Below are 19,584 nucleotides of genomic sequence, written 5' to 3'. Positions count from 1 at the left end.
CCACTGATGCAGCCGGGCTCCACCCTCTCGGCCCCGCCCCCAGGTGCGCGGCCCCACCCCAGGTATGAGGCCCTGCTCCCAGGTGCCCCGCCCCGCCCGGGCCTGCACTCACGTAGCGGGGCGACAGCGCCCTGCGGTCCCGGCCGCGCCTGGCGACGGCGCTGCTGCAGGAAGCGGACGCTGTTGCGGCGGTAGGTGTCCTGGCTGAGGCGCTTCCGCGACCGCTGGTGGATGCTCTGCGCGTTGCGGATGGACGACCTGAACTCCGCGGAACGGGGCGTCGGTCAGAGCCCCAGCCACCCCGCCGGGCCCCACGTCTCTGCCCTTGGGACTCGGATTGCCACCCCTGGGGTCCAAAGACTGGTCCGTGACGGTGGAGAGCGGCCGGGGATGGGGACGGCGAGGCAGTTCGGACACGGCCTGGATGGACTGCGAATGCCGCTGTCCCCTCACACCCTCCCCGGCCGCAGCAGTTTACCACACCTCTTGCCCCCCTGCAGCTGCCTCCTCCCGTATGAAGCCCTTAGGACTGCAAAGCCCTCCCGCTCCTTACAACGACCCAGGGCACTGACGCATTCAGCTCCACCACTCGCATCCTGCCTGCCTTCCGCGGACAGCGGGAGTCCCCTCCGTGCCAGCCCCACGGCGCACGAGGGCACGTCCAGCCACTGGACCTGGTGAGGATCCTGCCTCCCCTGCCAGGCTGGGAGCCCCGCCACGTCTCCCTTGCCTAGGCGCTGCAGGTCCGGGGCATGGACCGAAGGAGTGAGTCTGTAGTACTCCCTCGTCCTCAGACCCGCCAGGCCCGGGGACCTCGCTCACCTGCGGGGCGGCGCCCCTCGGCTCTTGATCTGGCGTTTGGCCTGGGCCAGGTCCTGCCCTGACTTTTGCAAGTACATGGACGGGAAGTAGCCTGTGACGTCCTCTTTCCTGCAACCGAGACAGCCCTTGAGGCCCAGGTGGTAGCCTCGGGGGCTCAGAGGGCCTGGGCAGTGCCCAGGGTTAGGAGTTCAGCCTGACCAACGGCAGACCCTGCTCCTCTGGCCTCCACCGGGCCTCTCAGCTCTGACGTTCCTTGTCTTCCTTTCAAACTCAGCTAGGGGGAAGAAGTAGCATATCTAAATCTCCCCAGGGGACATGTGTTTGGCATAAAACATCTGCAGTATTATGTTTGTCGATTTTTTCTTTTATGGTCATTACCTTGTGCGTCCTAAGGAAACTTTGCCTACCTCCAAGTCACCATGTTCTTCTCCTATGCTTTTTTCCAACAACTTTTGAGTTCTAGGTTTTATACTTAGTAAATGTTTATCTGTGGTGTGAGTCTGGGGGTCTAGGTTCTTTTTTTCCCTGTGTATGGTGTTCCAGCACCGTATGTTGAAAATATTTTCCTTTCCATTCTCAATAGTATATTTAGGAATATTTTTTTTCTTTTGCATAATACAAACTACACCCAGTAAAACTAACTTTTCTTGGCTAATGGAAAAAATCACGAGACTATTCTCAGGGGTGCGTGATGGGGGTTAACTGGACGTGGGTCTAAAAAGGTGAGGAGAAATGCCACTTCACAGCCTCCCAGTGAAGGGCCATGCTGAGTGTGTAGCTGGCCTGGCCACAGCCGTGGGATAGGTTTGCTGGGGGCATGGGCTGGCCCCAGGATCCAAAGCTCTGTATATGGCCAGGGGCCTTGGGGAAGACGGCTCAGCAAGCCCCTGGGGTTCTGTTTTCTCTCAGAACCAAAAGAATAATAATAATCAGTATTCCTAAATGTACTCAGTGGAATAAACAGGTGGAGATCGCAGTGACAGTATTACAAGGGAAAGTGATGCTGGAAGCTGCTCCTCCAGTCCTTAAACGCAATAACTGACTCCACAGTTAACGTGTTAGCAGAGCAGGAGTAATAGACGGAATAGTCAGGGGAGAAGACCCTAAGTTGCAAGGGAAAAATGTGCTCCTCAGACAAGGATACTCATGGGACAGGCTGGGTGAGGTTACCACTCACAGGCTACCAAGGAGGGGACCGAGCCCAGAGAGGGACAGTGGCTTGCCCAGAGGCGCTCAGCCTAGTCAGCCTGGAGCCAGAGGGCCCTCCCCAAGCCAGGGCTGACTCAGTATGGGGTGGGGGGTGGTCTCATACCTGATGACCCACCAGCCGTCCAGGAGCTTATGAATGACCTCGATGGTCTCACCCTCACCCAAGGACACCTCATCCTCCTCCACAGCAGTGTAGGCCTTGATGGTGACATAGGGCTCACCTGGTCCAGGGGCGGGAGGGGGGTGTGTAAGGGTCTGCCCAGCACAGGCCTCTCCATCCCCACCTCCCCTCTGGGCCGAGTATCCCCTCCAGCTAGCCCTGTCCCACCTGGATCCTGCTCCACCCTCCTCTGGTCTTCTGCTACCTTCCTGTTACGGGGGGACTTGTGTCCCCCCAAAATGTGAGCTATCAATCCTAATCCCTATACCTGTGGATGTAATCCCATTTGGGAATAGGATTTACTTTATGTTAATGAGGCCACATCAGTGTGGGGTGTGTCTTAAACCAACCACTTTTGAGACCAAAGGAGCAGATTAGGCACAGAGAGGGGAAGATAGATGCCACACCACGTGAAGATCACCAAGGAACCAAAGAGCAGAAGCTGAAAAGAGACAAGAGGGACAGAGAAAGCCTTCGCCTGGAGCTGGTGCCCTGAATTCGGACTTCTAACCTCCTAAACTGTGAGAAGATAAATTTGTGTTCACTAAAGCCACCCACTTGTGGTATTTCTGTTAGAGCAGCACTAAGAAACTAAGACAGCGGGCAATTCTAATTTTTTTCAAACTCATGTGGAGCTCACCCAGCCCGGGGGTGCCTATTTGGGGAAGTCTGATCAGCGATGGCGCCCTCACCTCCAGGCAGCCCTCCTTCCTGAGCCTCAGGTCTGTGCATCATTCAGCTTCCTGCTGAACCTGTCCCCATGCCCACAGCCGCCAGGTGTCCCAGGCTGACCTCATCATCCCCACTTCTGCTCCACCTGTACTGACCAAGAGCACCCCCTGCCCACCCAGGCCCCCAAGCCAGAGATGCGGGGCCTTAGCCATGACTTGCCCTCTGCCCAGTGCACAATCATGCCAGACCCCAAAGCGGTACCCTCTGGCTTTCAGAATCCCCGCCGCTCTAGCCCCTTCCTCCCCCATGGCTGTCGCCTTTTGGGGTGGAGGGCCAGGGTACCTGCATAGTTGGGCTCTGGGTCCTCCGCCTCATCAGGACTGTCCAGGGGCTCCAAGTAGGACGCCGGGACCCAGCCACGCTTCACCTTCATCTGGCAGAACCACCAGCCTGTGCCAGTGTGCGGGAAAGCAAATCAGGGGGCCTGGCAGCCTCCCGTGGCCATATAAGGCCCCTCCCAGGTGGCAAGGACACACATAGCCAGACACACAAACCTCAAACACCCACCCAGCTTCAGAACTGTCACAGTCGCCATTACACAGAGTCACAGATTGACAGCTTTGAACCCACGTGACACCCAGGGACAGCTGCCGACCCAAGTGTAACCCCCATAAAGTCACAATCATACCACGGAATATGTGCAGACCCTTGGCTGCCCCAGGGGCACGTTTTAGAGCTCCGGAGAGGCCCAAGGCTGCCTGAGGGCAGAGCCTTGGGGTGGGGGATAAAGGGGCCTTAGGGCACCAGGGCGGGGCAGGGCCTTGGGGTGGGGGGTACAGGGGCCTTAGGGCACCAGGGCAGGGCAGGGCCTTGGGGTGGGGGTTAAAGGGGCCTTAGGGCACCAGGGCAGGGCAGGGCCTTGGGGTGGGGGGTACAGGGGCCTTAGGGCACCAGGGCAGGGCAGGGCCTTGGGGTGGGGGTTAAAGGGGCCTTAGGGCACCAGGGCAGGGCAGGGCCTTGGGGTGGGGGGTACAGGGGCCTTAGGGCACCAGGGCAGAGCAGGGCTGACCGCTCTCGTTCTTCTCCACTACGTCCACCACATCGCCCGAGGCCAGAGCCATCTCAGAGCCCGAGCTCTTCTCGTAGTCAGCGATGGCGCGGTACGTCTGCAGGATGATGGGCCCGGTGATGTCTGGGCAAAGGGAGCAGGGTGAGTGGGCACTTTGGGGAGGCTCTCCTCCTCCTGGGTCTCTCCTGGGCTCCTCTGGAGGCCCCAGAACAGCTCCAGGCACACCAGGGGTGGAAGCGCCCTGTAAACTGTAAAGCCCAAGAACAAGCTCATCTCTGCAGCCCTGCATTTACTAAGCACCTAGTAGGTTCCAAAAGCAGCCCTGGTGGCGCAGTGGTTAAAGCACTGGCTGCTGATGCGCCGGATGCTGACCCAAAGGTCGGCGTTTGAACCCACCAGCTGCTGCATGAGAGAGGGATGTGGCAGTTGCTTCTGTAAAGATTCCGGCCTTGGAAACCCTGTGGGGCAGTTCTACTCTGGGTCGCTGTGAGTCGGAATCGACACCACGGCAAAGGGTTTAGTAAGTTCCAAGGAGTCCCTGGGTGGCTGCTAACCGAAAGGTTATCGGTTCAAGTTCACCCAGTTCTGGGCTGCGGCTGCTCAGGGAGGGAAGCACTGTCACCTCCAGGGAGCTCCCCTCACTCTGAAGCGACCCCCAAAGATCTAAGCTCTTTAGTGTGGGGACCAGGAACCTACGCCAGCTGCCCGCCTCCTGCACTGCCCCCTCACCCCGTGCCCTGGGCACCCCTGCCTGGCTGTCCCCGCTCACCCGCTGCATTAGGCTTGCCATCCTTGGGCATCAGGTATGTCTCCGGCTTCTTCGCCCTGCAGGAGGGGCAAACACTCTGGGTTAGACACTTGGCTCCCACTGGGGACAGGCAGATCTACAGCAGAACTTCCCAAGAGAAAAATGAGCGTGTGAGGTGGAGGGGCTACCACAGAGAGAAGACGGGGTCCACGCTGCCAAGGAAGGGGTGCTGGGAATGGCAGGGGCCGTTGAGCAGTGAGGGCGTGGGAAACGTGCCCAGAGCTGCCAGCAGGCGCTCCTCCTCCATCATGGTAGCACGGCGCACAAGGCTTGGAAGGAGTCCCTGGGTGACACCAACAGGTAAGCGCTCGACTGCTAATGGAAGGTTGGTGGTTCGTACCCACCCAGAGGCACCTTGAAGACAGACCTGGCGATCTGCTTCTGAAAGGTCATAGCCTTGAAAACCCCATGGAACAGTTTGATTCAACAGCGACAACAAGGTTTGGGAAAACTCATGTCAGCTGCTTGTCACCTCCTTCTTCCGGAGCCTGGAGAGGGTGGCCGCAGGGGGCAAACCCGGACAGGGGCCCTTCACAGGTCAACAGCAATGGCTGGGGGAACCCTGTCTCTCTGTTGGCTGCAGCCTGGGTGCCAGGGTGAGGGGCAGACTTCTCCTGGAGGAGGCCTTCCCCACAACTTCAGTGACTGAGAGGACAGAGGGAGGGGCCTCCCAGGCTGTCTCACAGTCCCATCTAACAGGCCCTGAGGAAGGGGCAAGCAGAAGCCCCAGCCCGCTCAGCAGTGAGCACAGCAACCAGCAAGGAGCACACTCAGGGGCTCCACCCTTCATGGCTGGTAAGTGCTTCACACTTCAGTCGGTAAGAGCGCCACATTTACAGTTTGTAAGCGCTCTGCACTTCACCCATTGCTGCATCTCGTCCCACCACCCACTTACAGATGCAGAAACTAAGTTCAGAGAGGGTGTCAGGGTGCTCCAGGGCCCAGCCTGGGAGCCACAGGGTCTGGATGCTAGCCTAGGACCCAAGAGCTCCACCGGTCCCTAATGCTCCCAGGGGGGCCGAGTGCTCCCTGTCCCGGATCAAGTGCCGCCGGCACCGAGTGCTCCCGGCCCCCCACCCCCCCCCCACTTCGAGAGCCACGCCCCAGCCCTGAGTGCCCCTTCCCAGGCCCCGAGTGCTCCCCCCAGCCCCAAATGCTCCCCTGGCTCTGAACGCTCCCCCTGGCTTTGAGCGCTCCCCCCAGCCCTGAGTGCTCCCCAGGCCCCGAGAGCTGTCCCAGCCCCGAGAATTGCCCCAGCCCTCCAGAGCTGTCCCACCCTGAGAGCCTGGAAGAGCCACGGTGGAGACTGGGAGGCTAGGAGGCGGGTGCTCCAGGTCACGCAACCAGAGCTGCCTCTTCTCCCGCTGTGTGACTTTGGGCAAGCGGCCTCCTCTCTCTGAGCTTTTGTCTCCACCTCTGTGAACGGGGAAGGTAACACCTCCCTCCACTCCCAGCGGGAGGAGGCAGCCACTCACTGGCTGTCCGTGGGCAGCTTGAGGTCATCCGGGCGCACCTTGAAGAAGTCAAGCAGGTGGGGGCAGCGGGAGATCTTGGTGGGCAGGCCCATGAGTGCACTGCAGTACTTGGTGAGCGTGCCCTGGCGGCTCTCGGCTGTCCGCTGGCCATCAAACCACCGGGGGGCTGCCAGCCGAGGGTTGGGGGGGCACCAGAGAACCAGTCAACACAACCAGTGAGGTCAAGTGTGGGGGGTGTGGGGAGGACTGCTTGGACAGAGGACCCAGACAAGGCACCCGCCCAGGTGACGTGGCCCACCCCTCACCTGGCAGGTGGGGGATGATCCGGTTATTGGGGTTGATGTCCCCCGCCTCGATCGGGAACATTTCCTTTAAGATTTTCTAGACATTAAAGAGAAGAAGATGTGAAGGAATGGTCTTTCTGGCCACACCGTCTGTGAAAGCACAAAACTGGAATGCCCTAAATACCCTCCCTTCCGATGGCTCTGGCCAGAAACTTCCCTGGCATCCTTGATTCCTCTCGGCTTCTCTCCCACCGCATATCCACACCCCAAAGAAACTCATTGCTGTCGAGTCGATTCCGACTCACAGCAACCCTATGGGACAGAGTAGAACTGCCCTAGAGGGTTTCCAAGGAGCGGCTGGTGGATTTGAACTGCTGACCTTTTTTGGTTAGCAGCCGAGCTCTTAACCACTGTGCCACCAGTGCTCCTACCAAGCCACAGCAAATCCTTTTGTCTGTACTCCAAAAATCTGTCGCGACTCTGACCTTCTCACCACACCCACTGCCTCCCCTCCAGTCCAGGCCACCATCATGCCTTGCCTGGGTATTACAACCGGCTCCCAACTCTCTCCACTCCTGGCTTGTCTACCCTCAGTCCAGCAGGCAGAGGGATCCTGTGAGGACTACGTTGTATCATGTCTCTCCTCTTCCTGGACATTCCCTGGGGTCCATCCCACTCAGAATGGAAGCCAAAGGCCTCACATGACCTGCAGCTGCCAACCTCTACCCCTCTTCTGCTTATTCACTCTCCCCCTGCTTCACTCTGCTCCAGCCGCCTCCTGCCACAGGGCCTTTGCCCTTGCTGTTCCCGTGCATAGTGTTCCCTCCCTCTCTCTCTTTTCTGTGACTTTCTCTCTCTTGCGCTCCCTCAAGCTCTCATCTCCTTCAAGTCTTTGCTGAGGTATCACCTTCTCAATGAGGCGTTTTCCCTGACCCTGTCTCAGACCAGGACACAGCAGCTCTGCACACCCACACAATTACCCCTCCTCACCCAGTTCTCCCTACCCTTCTTCCCTGTTCTGTTTTTCTCACAGGACTTACCACCTTCTAACCTACTGTGTAAAAGACATATTTTCTGTTCGCTGCTTCTCCTGACTCCTCTGCTGGAACTTAAAGTCCACAGGGAGGGCAAGGATTCGCAGCTGGTTTTCATACCCTCCCCACCTTCAGCACACTGGGCAGACTGCAGACTGTTCTTGGACTCAGAGAGGGAGAGTGTGTGTGAGTATGTGTGAGTGTGTGTGTGTGTGGAGTCACCCAGGGAAGGAGCTGGGATGGGGGTATGAGATGAAGGGAGCCTTCGACTTCTTTTGTCATGTTTTGTTTCTTTTCTTTTAAAACAGGCTTGAAGCAAGTGGCCGGGTGCCATCGGGGGTGTATTCTGGGTGCTGGGTGCGCAGGGCTGGCTGTGGTTCTCTTTGTGCTTAGCTGCATTTCAGTTTAACTTCCCACACAGAGAAGGGCAGGACTCCTCTCTCTGTTCAAGGAGGACTAGCACGTGGAGGGAGGTCTTTGGGGAACCCATCCGGCTTTTGTGGACCGTCCATCCATCCTGCCAACCGTGGCTCACACCAGGACCAGCAGCCCCACTCTGCACACCATGACTCCCTGACCACCACCCCACCCACCCTATCCACCCAGCTGCTGGTGTCTGGACATGCCGCTTTAGGGTCTACCAGCAGGGGACTTGGGTTTCTGTCATGTAGATCTTGGTGAGAACAAAATCAGCTGCTGTTGAGTCGATTCCAACTCATGGCAACTCCATGTGTGTCTGGGTAGAACTGTGCTCCACAGGGTTTTCAATAGCTAATTTTTTGCAAGTAGAGCACGAGGCCTTTCTTTTGAGGCACCTCTGGGGACTCGAACCTCCAACCTTTCAGTTAGCAGCTGAGTGTGTTAACCATTTGTGCCGCCCAGGAACTCCACAAAGCAAGAGGACCTGGCTCTTGGCTGTGAGGACTATCAACCCTCCTTTTGATACAACAGGAGTCCCTCGGTGGCGCAAATGGTTAAGCAGAAAGGTTGGCGGTTTGAATCCATCCAGAGACGCCTCAGAAGAAAGCCCTGGCGATCTGCTTCTGAAAGACCACAGCCACTGAAAACCCCACGGGGCGGCTGTACTCTGAAACACATGGGGTCGCCATCAGTTGGCACTAACTCAACAGCAACCGGTTTGGATTTTTTAGGTTTTTTTCTTACACTAAAACCAAAAACCAAACCCACGGCCGTCACGTCAGTTCCAACTCTTAGCGACCTTATGGGATGGAGTACAACTGCCCCGTCGGGTTCCAAGTCTATATAAATCTTTACGGAAGCAGATTGCCACATCTTTCTCTCACGGAGTGGCTGGTGGGTTTGAACCGCCTACATTTTGGTCCTAATTAAACAAACAAAAAAACCAAACCTGTTGCTATCAAGTCAATTCCAACTCATAGCAACCCTATAGGACAGAGCAGAACTGCCCTATAGGGTTTCCAAGGAGCGGCTGGTGGATTCAAACTGCTGACTTTTATGGTTGGCAGCAGAGCTCTTAACCGCTGCGCCACCAGGGCTCCTGGTCCTAACCAGGGGTCCTAATTAGACCAGTGGTCATCGGTTGAAGAAGCAAGCCCCCGGGATGAAACCTCGGTGGTGACACTGGCTGGGCTGCTCCCTGCAGGCACAGAGCAAGTGCTCCCTGAACCCCAGAGGCCCCCTGAACAGTGAGTCAGGGGATTGCAGGTTCTACAGGTCCCCCCACTCCACTGCACCTCAACCACCACCTGGGCGGCTCTCCTCCCCAAAGGACTGAGCTGGGGTGGAGGCCAGCCCTCTGCCTCAGGCACTCACGTGGAACTCGTAGATCTCGGCGAAGCGCCGGTAGACCACCTTCTCTGACAGGTCCTGCCATTTCACCAGGAACATGTACACCTACAGTGGGGCCAGGTGGGGGGACCTTGTTCAGCTTCTGAGGGGGCCTTGTAGTTACCTGGGCCACCCCGCCCTCTGGTGGGAGCCCACGGGATGGGGTGGTCTGTGTGGGGCAGCTCAGGCCATAGAAAGGCACACCTTTCATGATCCAGAAGCTACCACTCCCAGCTTTATGACCCAGGGCAAGACGGTCAGCTCCTCTGACCCTCAAACTCCCCATCTGTAAATTGGGGCTAAACTAGGCCCTAACTCCCAGGGCGGTATGAGACTCACGTGAAGCAAGATCAAAGAATTCAGTCAGATATTGTGTGATTCCCTCTGTATAAAATATCCATAATAGAAAAGTGGATAGAGACAACAAGTAGGTTAGTGGTTGAGGGGCTAGGGCAGGGTAGTGACTGCTAATGGGATGAGGTTTCTTCTGGGGGTGATGAAAGTGTCTAAAGTTGGTTGTGGTGATGCCAATGACCATCCCGACAGGGAACACAACAGAGAGTCCCTGATGGAGCAGGAGAAAAGTGGGGTGCAGAACTCAAATTCTGGTAAGAAGACCAGACTTAATGGTCTGACTGAGACTGGAGGATCCCCAGAGAGCATGGCCCGCGGACTCTCTGTCAACCCAGCACTAAAACCATTCCTGAGGCCAACTCTTCAAAGATTAGACTGAACTGTGGGACATAAAATGATACTCGTGAAGAGTGTGCTTCTTAGCTCAAGTAGATACATGTGACTAAATGAGCAGCTTCTGTCCAGAGGGGAGATGAGAAGGCAGAGAGTCAGGAGCTGGTTGAATGGACACGGGAAATCCAGGGTGGAAAGGAGGAGTGTGCTGTCACAGTATAGGGAGAGCATCTAGGGTCTTATAACAATGTATGTACAAATTTTTGTATGAGAGACTAACTTGAATTGTAAACTTTCACTTAAAGCACAGCAATAAAATAAGATGAAAGAGTAAAGTTGGTTGTGCTAACAGCTGCGCAGCTCCGTGAACATACTAAAAACCATGGAATCATACACTTTAACTAGATGAGTGTATAGTATACGAATTATATCTCTATAAGGTTCTTATTTTATTTCATTTTTTTTAAAACAAAGGAACTCAGGAAGGAAAAATAAGCATGCCAAAATAGCTAGGGGGATTCTACTCAGCTACAAAAAGGAACAAATCCCTGACAGATGCCACAACACGAGTGAATCTCCAAAGCACCCTGCTGAAGCAGACACACAGTCTACATGCTGTATGATTCCCTTTGTATGGCATCCTGGAGCAGGCAACACTAACTTAGGTAAAAAGAATCAGAACAGTGGTCGCCTCTGGGAGGCAGTGGTGGAGTTGACTGTGGCATGAGGGAACATTCTGGGTGACAGTAACACTCTATATCTTGATGGGGGTTTGAGTATGTGGGGGACGCACTGCCAAACTAGGCAAACCTATCCTTAAGATCTGTGAATTTCATTTTATGTAAATTTTACATGAAAAGAGAAACAATGTATAAATAAATACTGTCCTCTAGTTAATGACATGCATGCAGAAATATTTAGGGAGAAGAGTACTGATGTTTGCAATATACTTTGAAATGCACCAAAAATAAGATAATTGGATGGAAGGACAGATATGTGACAAAGCACATACAGGACACAGCTCATGGTGGACTCTAGGTAGTGGGTATATGAGTGTTTACCTGCAAAATTCTTTCAACTCTGCTGTACGTTTGAAAGTTTTCATAATGAAATGTTTGGGAATAATCTGATAGTGGTGATGGTTGTACAATTCTGTAAACATACTACAAATCATTGAATTGTACACTTAAAACAGGTGAACTATATGGTATGTAATTATATTTCAATAAAGTTGTTTTAAAAAAGATGATAAATGTCAGGCAGCTTTCTGAATAAACTTCAGTTGATTCTAACCTGCATTCAGAGCTAAGAACACATGTTAGACCAGGGATAAGCAAGCTGTTTCTGTAAAGGCCAGACAGTAAATATTTTAGACTTGGCTGGCCATACGGTCTCTGTCCCAACTTCACAATTGTGTCGTTGTGGCATGAAGGCAGCCACAGACAATATGCAAATAAATGAGCATGGGGGAAAAAGAATAGCTGGGAAATCCCTAAAAAATAAGAGCTATGTGGGGAGACTCTCCCTATCAGATAGTAAAACAGACTATAAGCCTCCTATAATTAAAACAGTGTGGTACTGGTGCCTGAATAAAAGACCAGCAGGATAGAATAGAAAATCTAGAAACAGATCCAAGGACATGTAGAAATTTAGTATATGATAAAGGTGGCATCTCAGATCACGGGAGTAACTGGTATTGAGGTAACTGGGTAGACTTCTGGGAAAAGATAAAATTGGATTAGTACCTCACACCATACACCAGAAGAAATAAACTCCAAATAGATCAGAGATCAAAAGGTAAAAAACGAAATTGTATAAGTGCTAGAAGGAAGCCTGGGTGAATTCCTCTATAACTAGATGTATGGAAAGACTTTCTAACTATGACTCAAAATCCAAAGGAAATAAAAGACTGATAATTCAAATACATAAAGTTAAAAAAAAAAACTTTTGCATAAAAAATAAGTGAAGACAAATGATAAACCAGGAGAAAACATTTGGAACATAGAGATAAAAGGCTAATATCTCCAATATGTATTAAAAATTAATTTGAGGATTAAAAGACAGTCGGCTTTTAAAAAAAGAACACAATGCATAAACAGACAATTCATAGCACACACACGTATATACTTAACACTTAAACACATAAAAAGGTGTCCAACTTTACTCATAATAACATAAATAAAAAATTATGCAGCTGCAAAAAAAGAATGAGACTCTACGAACTAATTTGTTGTAACTTCCAGGATATTACAGCAAAATGAAAGAGCTATAGCATACACTACCTTGTTTATTATTTTGTATGTCATAAAGAAGGAAAAATAACAAAATATTCATACATATATCTACTTGTTTTTGTCACAAGAAACACGGGAAAGACAAACTAGAGTGATAAGTCTTTTTGTAAAGTTTTGTTGTTTGAACACATGCTAATATTTTGTATATATTAAAAATGAAATTAAATCAACAAGGATTTTTAAAAATCTCAAAATTGGAAACAAACAGAAACAACTGAACTTAACTGTGTATCCGATGGATAGCACAGCCACAATAAAGACCAAAGACAAAAATCCAAGTCCCTCTTTTTTCATAGTACTTTAACTTTTGCAGCAGATCTGTGGCATAAGACTTCTTTAAAGTGTTAAAAAGCAAAGATGCCACTTTGAGGACTACGGTGCACCTGACCCAAGACATCATATTTTCAGTTGCCTCATATGCATGTGAAAGCTGGACAGTGAATAAGGAAGACCAAAGAAGAACTGATGCCTTTGAATTAAGGTGTTGGGGAAGAATTGAATGTACCATAGATGGCCAGAAGGACGAACAAGTCTGTCTTGGAAGAAGTAAAGCCAGAGTGCTCCTTGGAAGTGAGGATGGCGAGACTTCGTCTGACATACTTTGGACGTGTTATCAGGAGGGACCAGTCCCTGAGAAGGACATCATGCTTGGTAAGACAGAGCGAAAAAGCGAAAAAGAGGAGGACCTTCAACAAGATGGATTGACACAGTGGCTTCAACAACAGGCTCAAACATAGCAATGATTGTGAGGATGGCGCAGGACCCAGCAGTTTTTTTTTTTTCTGTTGTACATAGGGTTGCTATGAGTCAGAACTAACGGCACCAACAACAGTCTAAGATAAAAAAAAACCCTGCATGGAGAGCTTAAACTTGATGTAATAGGTTAGTAGTTTTACTGTTAATAGTGGTGTGGGTGTGAAAAAAAACAACTGTTGCATGGAGTCGATTCTGACTCATAGTTAAAAAAAAAACAAAACTTTTGCATAAAAAATAAGCAAAAACAAATGATAAACCAGGAGAAAACATTTGGAACATATATCATAGATAAAAGGCTAATATCTCCAATATGTATTAAAAATTAATTTGAGGATTAAAAGACAGTCGGCTTTTAAAAAAAGAGCAAAATGCATGAACAGACAATTCATAGCACACAGAGTAGAACTGCCCCATAAGGTTTCCAAGGAGTGGCTAGTGGATTCCAAGTGCCAACATTCAGCTGAGGGCTCTGGTGTGGGTGTACTGATTGTTAAACGATTTTACATGTATTGTAATATTGAGCAAAGCAGTAAATACATTGCCTTTTTGGGGAACCAGAGTTCTCACAGTGGGAGAAGGGAACTACAAATATAAAATGGTGAAAAGCAAGAATCATATGAAATTATCATTTCCCCCAGTTCTGTTCACCCAAAGGACATGAGCAATGACACCCCAATAACAATGATCACAGCCAGTGCCTGGATCTTGGCTCTGCCACTTCCCACTAAAAAGAGGCAGCGTTCCTCAGAGAAATGGCTGAGCCCAGGGCTGGGGCAGGGAAAGTACAGGCTGAGCCTGGAACAGTTCGTGCCAGCGGTAAGGGCGTGCTCAAGCAATGAGGGGGCATGTGGAAAGGACACAGCAGCCGGCTTGAAGGAGCTCCCACTAGCCAAATTTAGAACAACTAGAGCATCAAAATACATAGTGATACAAAGGATTATAATCTCTTGAATAAAGTAACAATCAGTCAATCAATAAGAAGAGAAGCCTGTTTCTCACAGTAGAATGCAAACTAATGATAGAGCTATAAATCACCATTTGGCTACCATTAACAGTGATTCGATTCCAGCAGCAGTCATCAATGCACTTAATATCAAGAACAAGATATTCACATAGTTTCAAAGAATCTCTGCAGAGAGATATTCTCTCTCTACAAAGGGGAAAACAGTAACTTTACACTGGAGAAAACTGGAGGACACCTCCACTACCTAGAGATCAAGGTTAACATCATCAATATTGAAACAATCAAAATCGAGTGCCACCCAAGTGCATAAAGACCATGAGGGAGGGGACGGGGGACTTACTGCTCAGGGGACACTGAGCTTCTGTTAAGGGTGATGGAAAAATTTGGAAATGGGTAACAGTGGTGGTTAAACAACACGAGGAACGGAATTGATGTCACTGAACTGTACATGTAAAAAATGTTAAATGGCAAATGCTTTGTTGCATACACAGTTACCACAATAAAAACAAAACAAAACCTTCAATAGCTCCCTGTCGCCCTCAGAATAAACACAATTTGTTGTTGTTAGTTGCTGTGCAGTCAATTCTGACTCATGGTGGCACCATGTGCAGAGTAGAAAGGCTTCCTGGGGTTTGCAAGGCTGTGACCTTTTGGAAGCAGTTCACAAGCCCTGTCTTCTCAGGCGGCTCTGGGTGGGTTTGAGCCACCAACTTTTTTTTTTTTTTTGTATTTTAGATGAAGGTTTACAGAACAAACTAGGTTCTCTTTAAAGTTAGTACACATATTGTTTTATGACATTGGTTAATGACCCCACGACATGTCAACGCTCTCCATTCTCAACCTTGGGTTCCCTATTACCAACTTTCCTGTTCCCTCCTGCATTCTAGTCCTTGCCGCTGGGCTGGTGTGCCCCTTTAGTTTCGTTTTGTTTTATGGGCCTCTCTAATCTTTGGGTGAACCTTGGGAGCGACTTCATTACTGAGCTAAAAGAGTGTCTGGGGGCCATGCTCTTGGGGTCGCTCCAGTCTCTGTCAGGCCAGTAAGTCTGGTCTCTTTTTGTGAGTTAGAATTTTGTTCTACATTTTTCTCCAGTTCTGTCTAGGACCCTCTGTTGTGATCCCTGTCAGAGCAGTCAGTGGTGGTAGCCGGGCACCATCTAGCTGTACTGGACTCAGTCTGGTGGCGGCCCTGGTAGATGTGGTCCATTAGTCCTCTGGGCCAATCTTTCCCTTAGGTCTTGTTTTCTTCATTCTCCCTTGCTCCCAAAAGGGCGAGACCAGTGGAGTATCGTAGATGGCCGCTGAGCCACCGACTTTTCGGCTATTAGTCAAGCCCTGAATCATTTGCACCACGCAGCTGTCTTAAATACAATTTAGTGATTTAAAAAAGAAAAACAAAACTGTGTGCCACCTGTCAGGATGTAACGAGAACGCAGCCTTGATTCTGAGATATCCCTGGCCCAGATACGCAGCTCGAATCTAACCAAGAGCTGCAGACAAACCCAAACCGAGTGGCAGTCTGCAAAATAACTGACCTGCTCTCTTAAAAATACTGAAGTCAAGAAAGATGAAAACAGATGGCCTGAGACCGTTCGAGATTAAAGAAGACTAAAGAGACCTGGCAACTAATCACAACTAGTGATCCTGGATTGGATCCTGCACCCTAAAAATTTGCTACAGGGCACAATTAGAACTACTGGTGAAATCTGAATGATGTCAGTGGGTTAGATAATAGTGTTGTATCAACACTAATTTCCTGATTTTGACACCTGTGCACTAGTTATGTAAGAGAAGGGCCTTGATTTAAAGAAATACACACTATTGTATTTAGGGGTAAAGAAACACAAGGTCTTCAGCTTACTCTCAAATGATTCAGAAATTGTATATTCAGAAAGAGAAAGAAAGAGAATCTGGATGAAGAAATATGGGAGTTTGCGATACTTTTTTTAGTAACCTTTTGTAAATTTGAAGTTATTTCAAAATTCAAAGTTAAAAAGAAAGGGCTTGGCTCACAGCAACAGCCTGGTGAAAGGAGGACCTTCCCACGGCCCCCTGGGCCTGGGGGCCCTCTGACCGGTGGCCATGTCTGGGCAGACATTTCCCCAGCCCCCCCAGGGCAAGAGGGGGCAATTTTTCAGTCCCTGTGGCAGTATCACCCTACTAGAGGGACTAAGACTCTAATGTAACTGGCACCATGGGGCACTGGACGGACAGACAGCCCTCCCCCCAGCCTTGCTCCAGATGGCCTCTCCCTGGAGACAGGATGGTCCTGGAGAGCTCTCCAGACGGGCGGCCCCTGGAACCAAGCCCCGAGCAGAGGAGACCCCTGGCTGGGGTGGGGAGAGCAGGGAGTGAGGTGGCTGCAGGGGCCAGGGAGGGGCTAGGTGCCAGGGTGCGTATCTGTTTCAAAGGGCCCACATCCACCACGGAGCCAGATGGGCAGACTGAGACCCCAAAATGGGAGCCACTGGCCTTAGTCCTCTCCCCATCCCGGGAGTGTGCTCAGTGCTTCTCGCTGAGGGGGCCCCCCGATACTCACATAGTGTTGGCTAGGCACGAAGCGCTTCTCATAGCCCAGGAGGGCAATGTGACGGATGAAGGGGTCTCCCATGATGGGGCTGCAGGCCTCTTTGCTCCTGCCAGGCCTTAAATGCGCTGAAAAGAGGAAGTTACCTCTGCAGACGGCTGCTGGGCTGGGGGCAGGGGAGGGGCACGGGAGGGGCTCTGCTTCTCCTTTCAGTTTCTGGGGAGTTTTCTGGCTCCCAGGCGTGGGCGCAGGGGCCACATGCACACATGCGTGAGGGCTGAGCATGCTCTTGTCCTCCCCGTGGCCATGGGGAAGGGAGGTCATCACCAACCCCTGTCCTCCTGGCTCCCTCTGCTCCGGCCACATCAGCCTCTGCTGTTCCAGGAACACACTGCCTTCCTTCAGCTCAGGGCCTTTGCACCTGCTGTCTGCCTGGACCCTCTTCTCCACATACAGGTCTCTGCTCAAACGCCACCTTCCTTGACGACTTCACATCCAGTAGCGACACTTCACACCTCCCCACCCCTCTCCTTCCTTATTTTTCTCCAGAGCACTTGTCCTGACTGACATACAACTGTATGTTGTTGGTAGGTGCCTTCGAGTCAGTTCCGACTCACAGCGACCCCATGTACAACAGAGTGAAACGCTGCCTGGTCTGCGCCATCCTCACAGTAGTCGGTATGTTTCAGCCGTTGTTGCAGCCACTGTGTCAATGCATCTCCCTGAGGGTCTTCCTCTTTTTCGCTGACCCTCTACTTTACCAAGTGTGATGTCCTTCTCCAGGGACTGATCCCTCCTGATAACATGTCCAAAGTATGTGAGATGTAGTCTCACCACCCTTGCTTCTAAGGAGTGTTCTGGCTGTCCTTCTTCCAAGACAGACTTGTTCATTCTTCTGGCAGTCCGTGGTCTATTCAATATTCTTCACCAACACCACAATTCAAAGGCATCAATTCATCTCTGGTCTTCCTTATTCATTGTCCCGCTTTCGCATGCATATGAGGCGACTGAAAATACCATGGCTTGGGTCAGGTGCACCTTACTCCTAAAAGTGACATCTTTGCTTTTTAACCCTTTAAAGAGGTCTTTTGCAGCAAATTTGCCCAATGCAATACGTTGTTTGATTTCCTGACTGCTGCTTCATGGGTGTTGATTGTGGATCCAAGTAAAATGAAATCCTTGACAACTTCAATCTTTTCTCCGTTTATCATGATATTGCTTACTGGTTCAGCTGTGAGGATTTTTGTTTTCTTTATGTTGAGGTGTCATCCATACTGAAGGCTGTGGTCTTTGATCTTCATCAGTAATATCTCTATATAGAGAGAGACTTTTTTTACTAGTCTGTCTCCACAGGAATTGAGCCTCCTGAGGGAAGGACTTGGCCCTTTTGTACAAGAGCTCCAGAACTGGTGCGTGGTGCTTAGTGGGCCTGCATCTATACCTGGACACTGACCGAGTCATTCACTGAGCACACGCAGCCTCCATGGGAGTGTGTGTGCAGTGTCAAGCGGCTGAGTGGGAGTGGCAGCTGGGACTGATGTGGCACAAACCTTGAGTGAGACCTGAGCTCCAATTCTGACTTCAAGAAATCGCTCTTCAGAGCTCACTCGGTTCCCTCCTGGGTGAAATGGGACCATCAGGTCTGTGAGGAAGTGTATTTGGGATGAAGAGGGGAGGTGTAGAGCAGTGAACCGGTGGAGCGGTGGCTGGGCAGATGTGAGGCAGCGTGTGCGTGCCTGCCTGCAGGTGGAAACGGTAACACCGTGCACCGGTTGAGTGGGTGGCTGGGAGCTCCCCAGGCGTGAACTCGACGCTGAGTGAGTGACGCTGCTTCCCTCAGAGGCCTGGGAGGCTCAGTTTGTAGAAGTCAGCCCAGGTCACACAGCAAGTGGCCTCACACCAGACAGACTGGCTGCCCCGCCGCCCCCGCCAACCTGTGCTGCACCTCTGCGCCCCCTGGTAGCCCAGGGGAGATGGACACAGCCTGTGACCCGGATCTGCAACTCCAAGAAGTGGACGAGATTGAGGGGAGATGGCAAAGGCGGCCAGCACCGAGGGCTTGCTCTGAGAGCATGGGGACCCCCAGAACACCGGGGGTGACGGCTGGGGTCTTGTGGACGGGCAGCCAAGACACGCTATTTTGTGACAGTTAACACGACCCAGTCTAGTTCCCAGTTGTTCCTGGTTTTTATTATCAAGATGTGCAGGGTCCAATTCCCTGTGTTCTCAGAGATTCTCCTCATAGGTACACTGGGAGTGAGAGCCTCCGCTTCACCACTCCTCCCCTGCCCTGGGGGGTCACCAGCACAGGGTGAGATCAGCTCTGAAGGCCCTTTTTCTGGTCCTTTTCCATGACGATACAGGATATCCCAGACAGGATAGGTAGAGTCAACAGGACACTAGCCAGCAAAGGACAGAGGCACTGCTGCACACAACACGGTGGGGGGGGGGGGAACAGCGCCAGGCACACAGCACGCGTTCTGCAGGGATCTTCCACAGCCCGTCTGCGACGGCGGTGAGACTGGGGTGGGGGTGACCGGAGAGGCAGGACATGGCAAGTGATAAGGAGGCCGGTTACATGATGCACCCACTTTCTGAGAATTAATCCAGCCCCACGCATGGAAGATGTGGGCACAGCCCTTTCCTGCCGGGTTGTCTTACATTGATGAGGAGCTTAAAACAATAGATGATGGTTGGATCATCCAATGGATATCTTTACTCTCTTGACTCCACGTCCAGAGCCACCCCCGGTAGCACAGGGCACTGGGCTCACTCTGCCGAGGTGTCTGCATCTGAACGGCTGGTCATGAAGTGTCCCCTCCCCATCTCTGGTCTTTCCTGTCCCAAACCAGGCTGCCTCGAGGGTCCCAGCATGGAGGCTGGCCACAAAGTGCTGCCCACCTGGCAGGGCTGGCCTGGGCCTGCTGAGGGCTGGACAGAGGAAGCCTGCCTGGTGGGGCCGGTAGGGACAAACGGAATTCTCCTGGGTGAGGGGCACCGACCCCTGGCACTTCC

At 51.6% G+C, this 19,584-nt stretch overlaps 1 protein-coding gene across 2 annotated transcripts in view; it reads right to left on the bottom strand.

Annotated features, from left to right (window-relative positions):
- NCF1 (neutrophil cytosolic factor 1) overlaps positions 1–16,690 on the bottom strand; it is a 17,100-nt gene extending 410 nt beyond the window's left edge. The window contains exons 1-11 of one of the 2 annotated variants that reach the window (XM_023735298.1): positions 16,582–16,676; positions 9,682–9,726; positions 9,328–9,408; positions 6,521–6,596; positions 6,216–6,381; positions 4,702–4,757; positions 3,933–4,055; positions 3,206–3,313; positions 2,135–2,252; positions 823–930; positions 113–258 (exon numbers count right to left, since the gene is read on the bottom strand). In XM_023735298.1, coding sequence (XP_023591066.1) covers positions 113–258; positions 823–930; positions 2,135–2,252; positions 3,206–3,313; positions 3,933–4,055; positions 4,702–4,757; positions 6,216–6,381; positions 6,521–6,596; positions 9,328–9,402 — 976 coding nt within the window. In that variant the 5' untranslated portion in view covers positions 9,403–9,408; positions 9,682–9,726; positions 16,582–16,676. Of the gene's footprint in view, positions 1–112; positions 259–822; positions 931–2,134; positions 2,253–3,205; positions 3,314–3,932; positions 4,056–4,701; positions 4,758–6,215; positions 6,382–6,520; positions 6,597–9,327; positions 9,409–9,681; positions 9,727–16,581 lie in introns of both variants that reach the window. The other variant, XM_004380771.2, reaches the window with a different exon arrangement.
- Positions 16,691–19,584: the final 2,894 nt, after the last annotated feature.

Source organism: Trichechus manatus, unplaced genomic scaffold (genome assembly GCF_000243295.1).
Source record: "Trichechus manatus latirostris isolate Lorelei unplaced genomic scaffold, TriManLat1.0 scaffold00077, whole genome shotgun sequence".
Classification (NCBI taxonomy): domain Eukaryota; kingdom Metazoa; phylum Chordata; class Mammalia; order Sirenia; family Trichechidae; genus Trichechus; species Trichechus manatus.
Note: the sequence above shows the minus strand (reverse complement) of the source record. Positions and strands in the feature narration are given on the sequence as shown.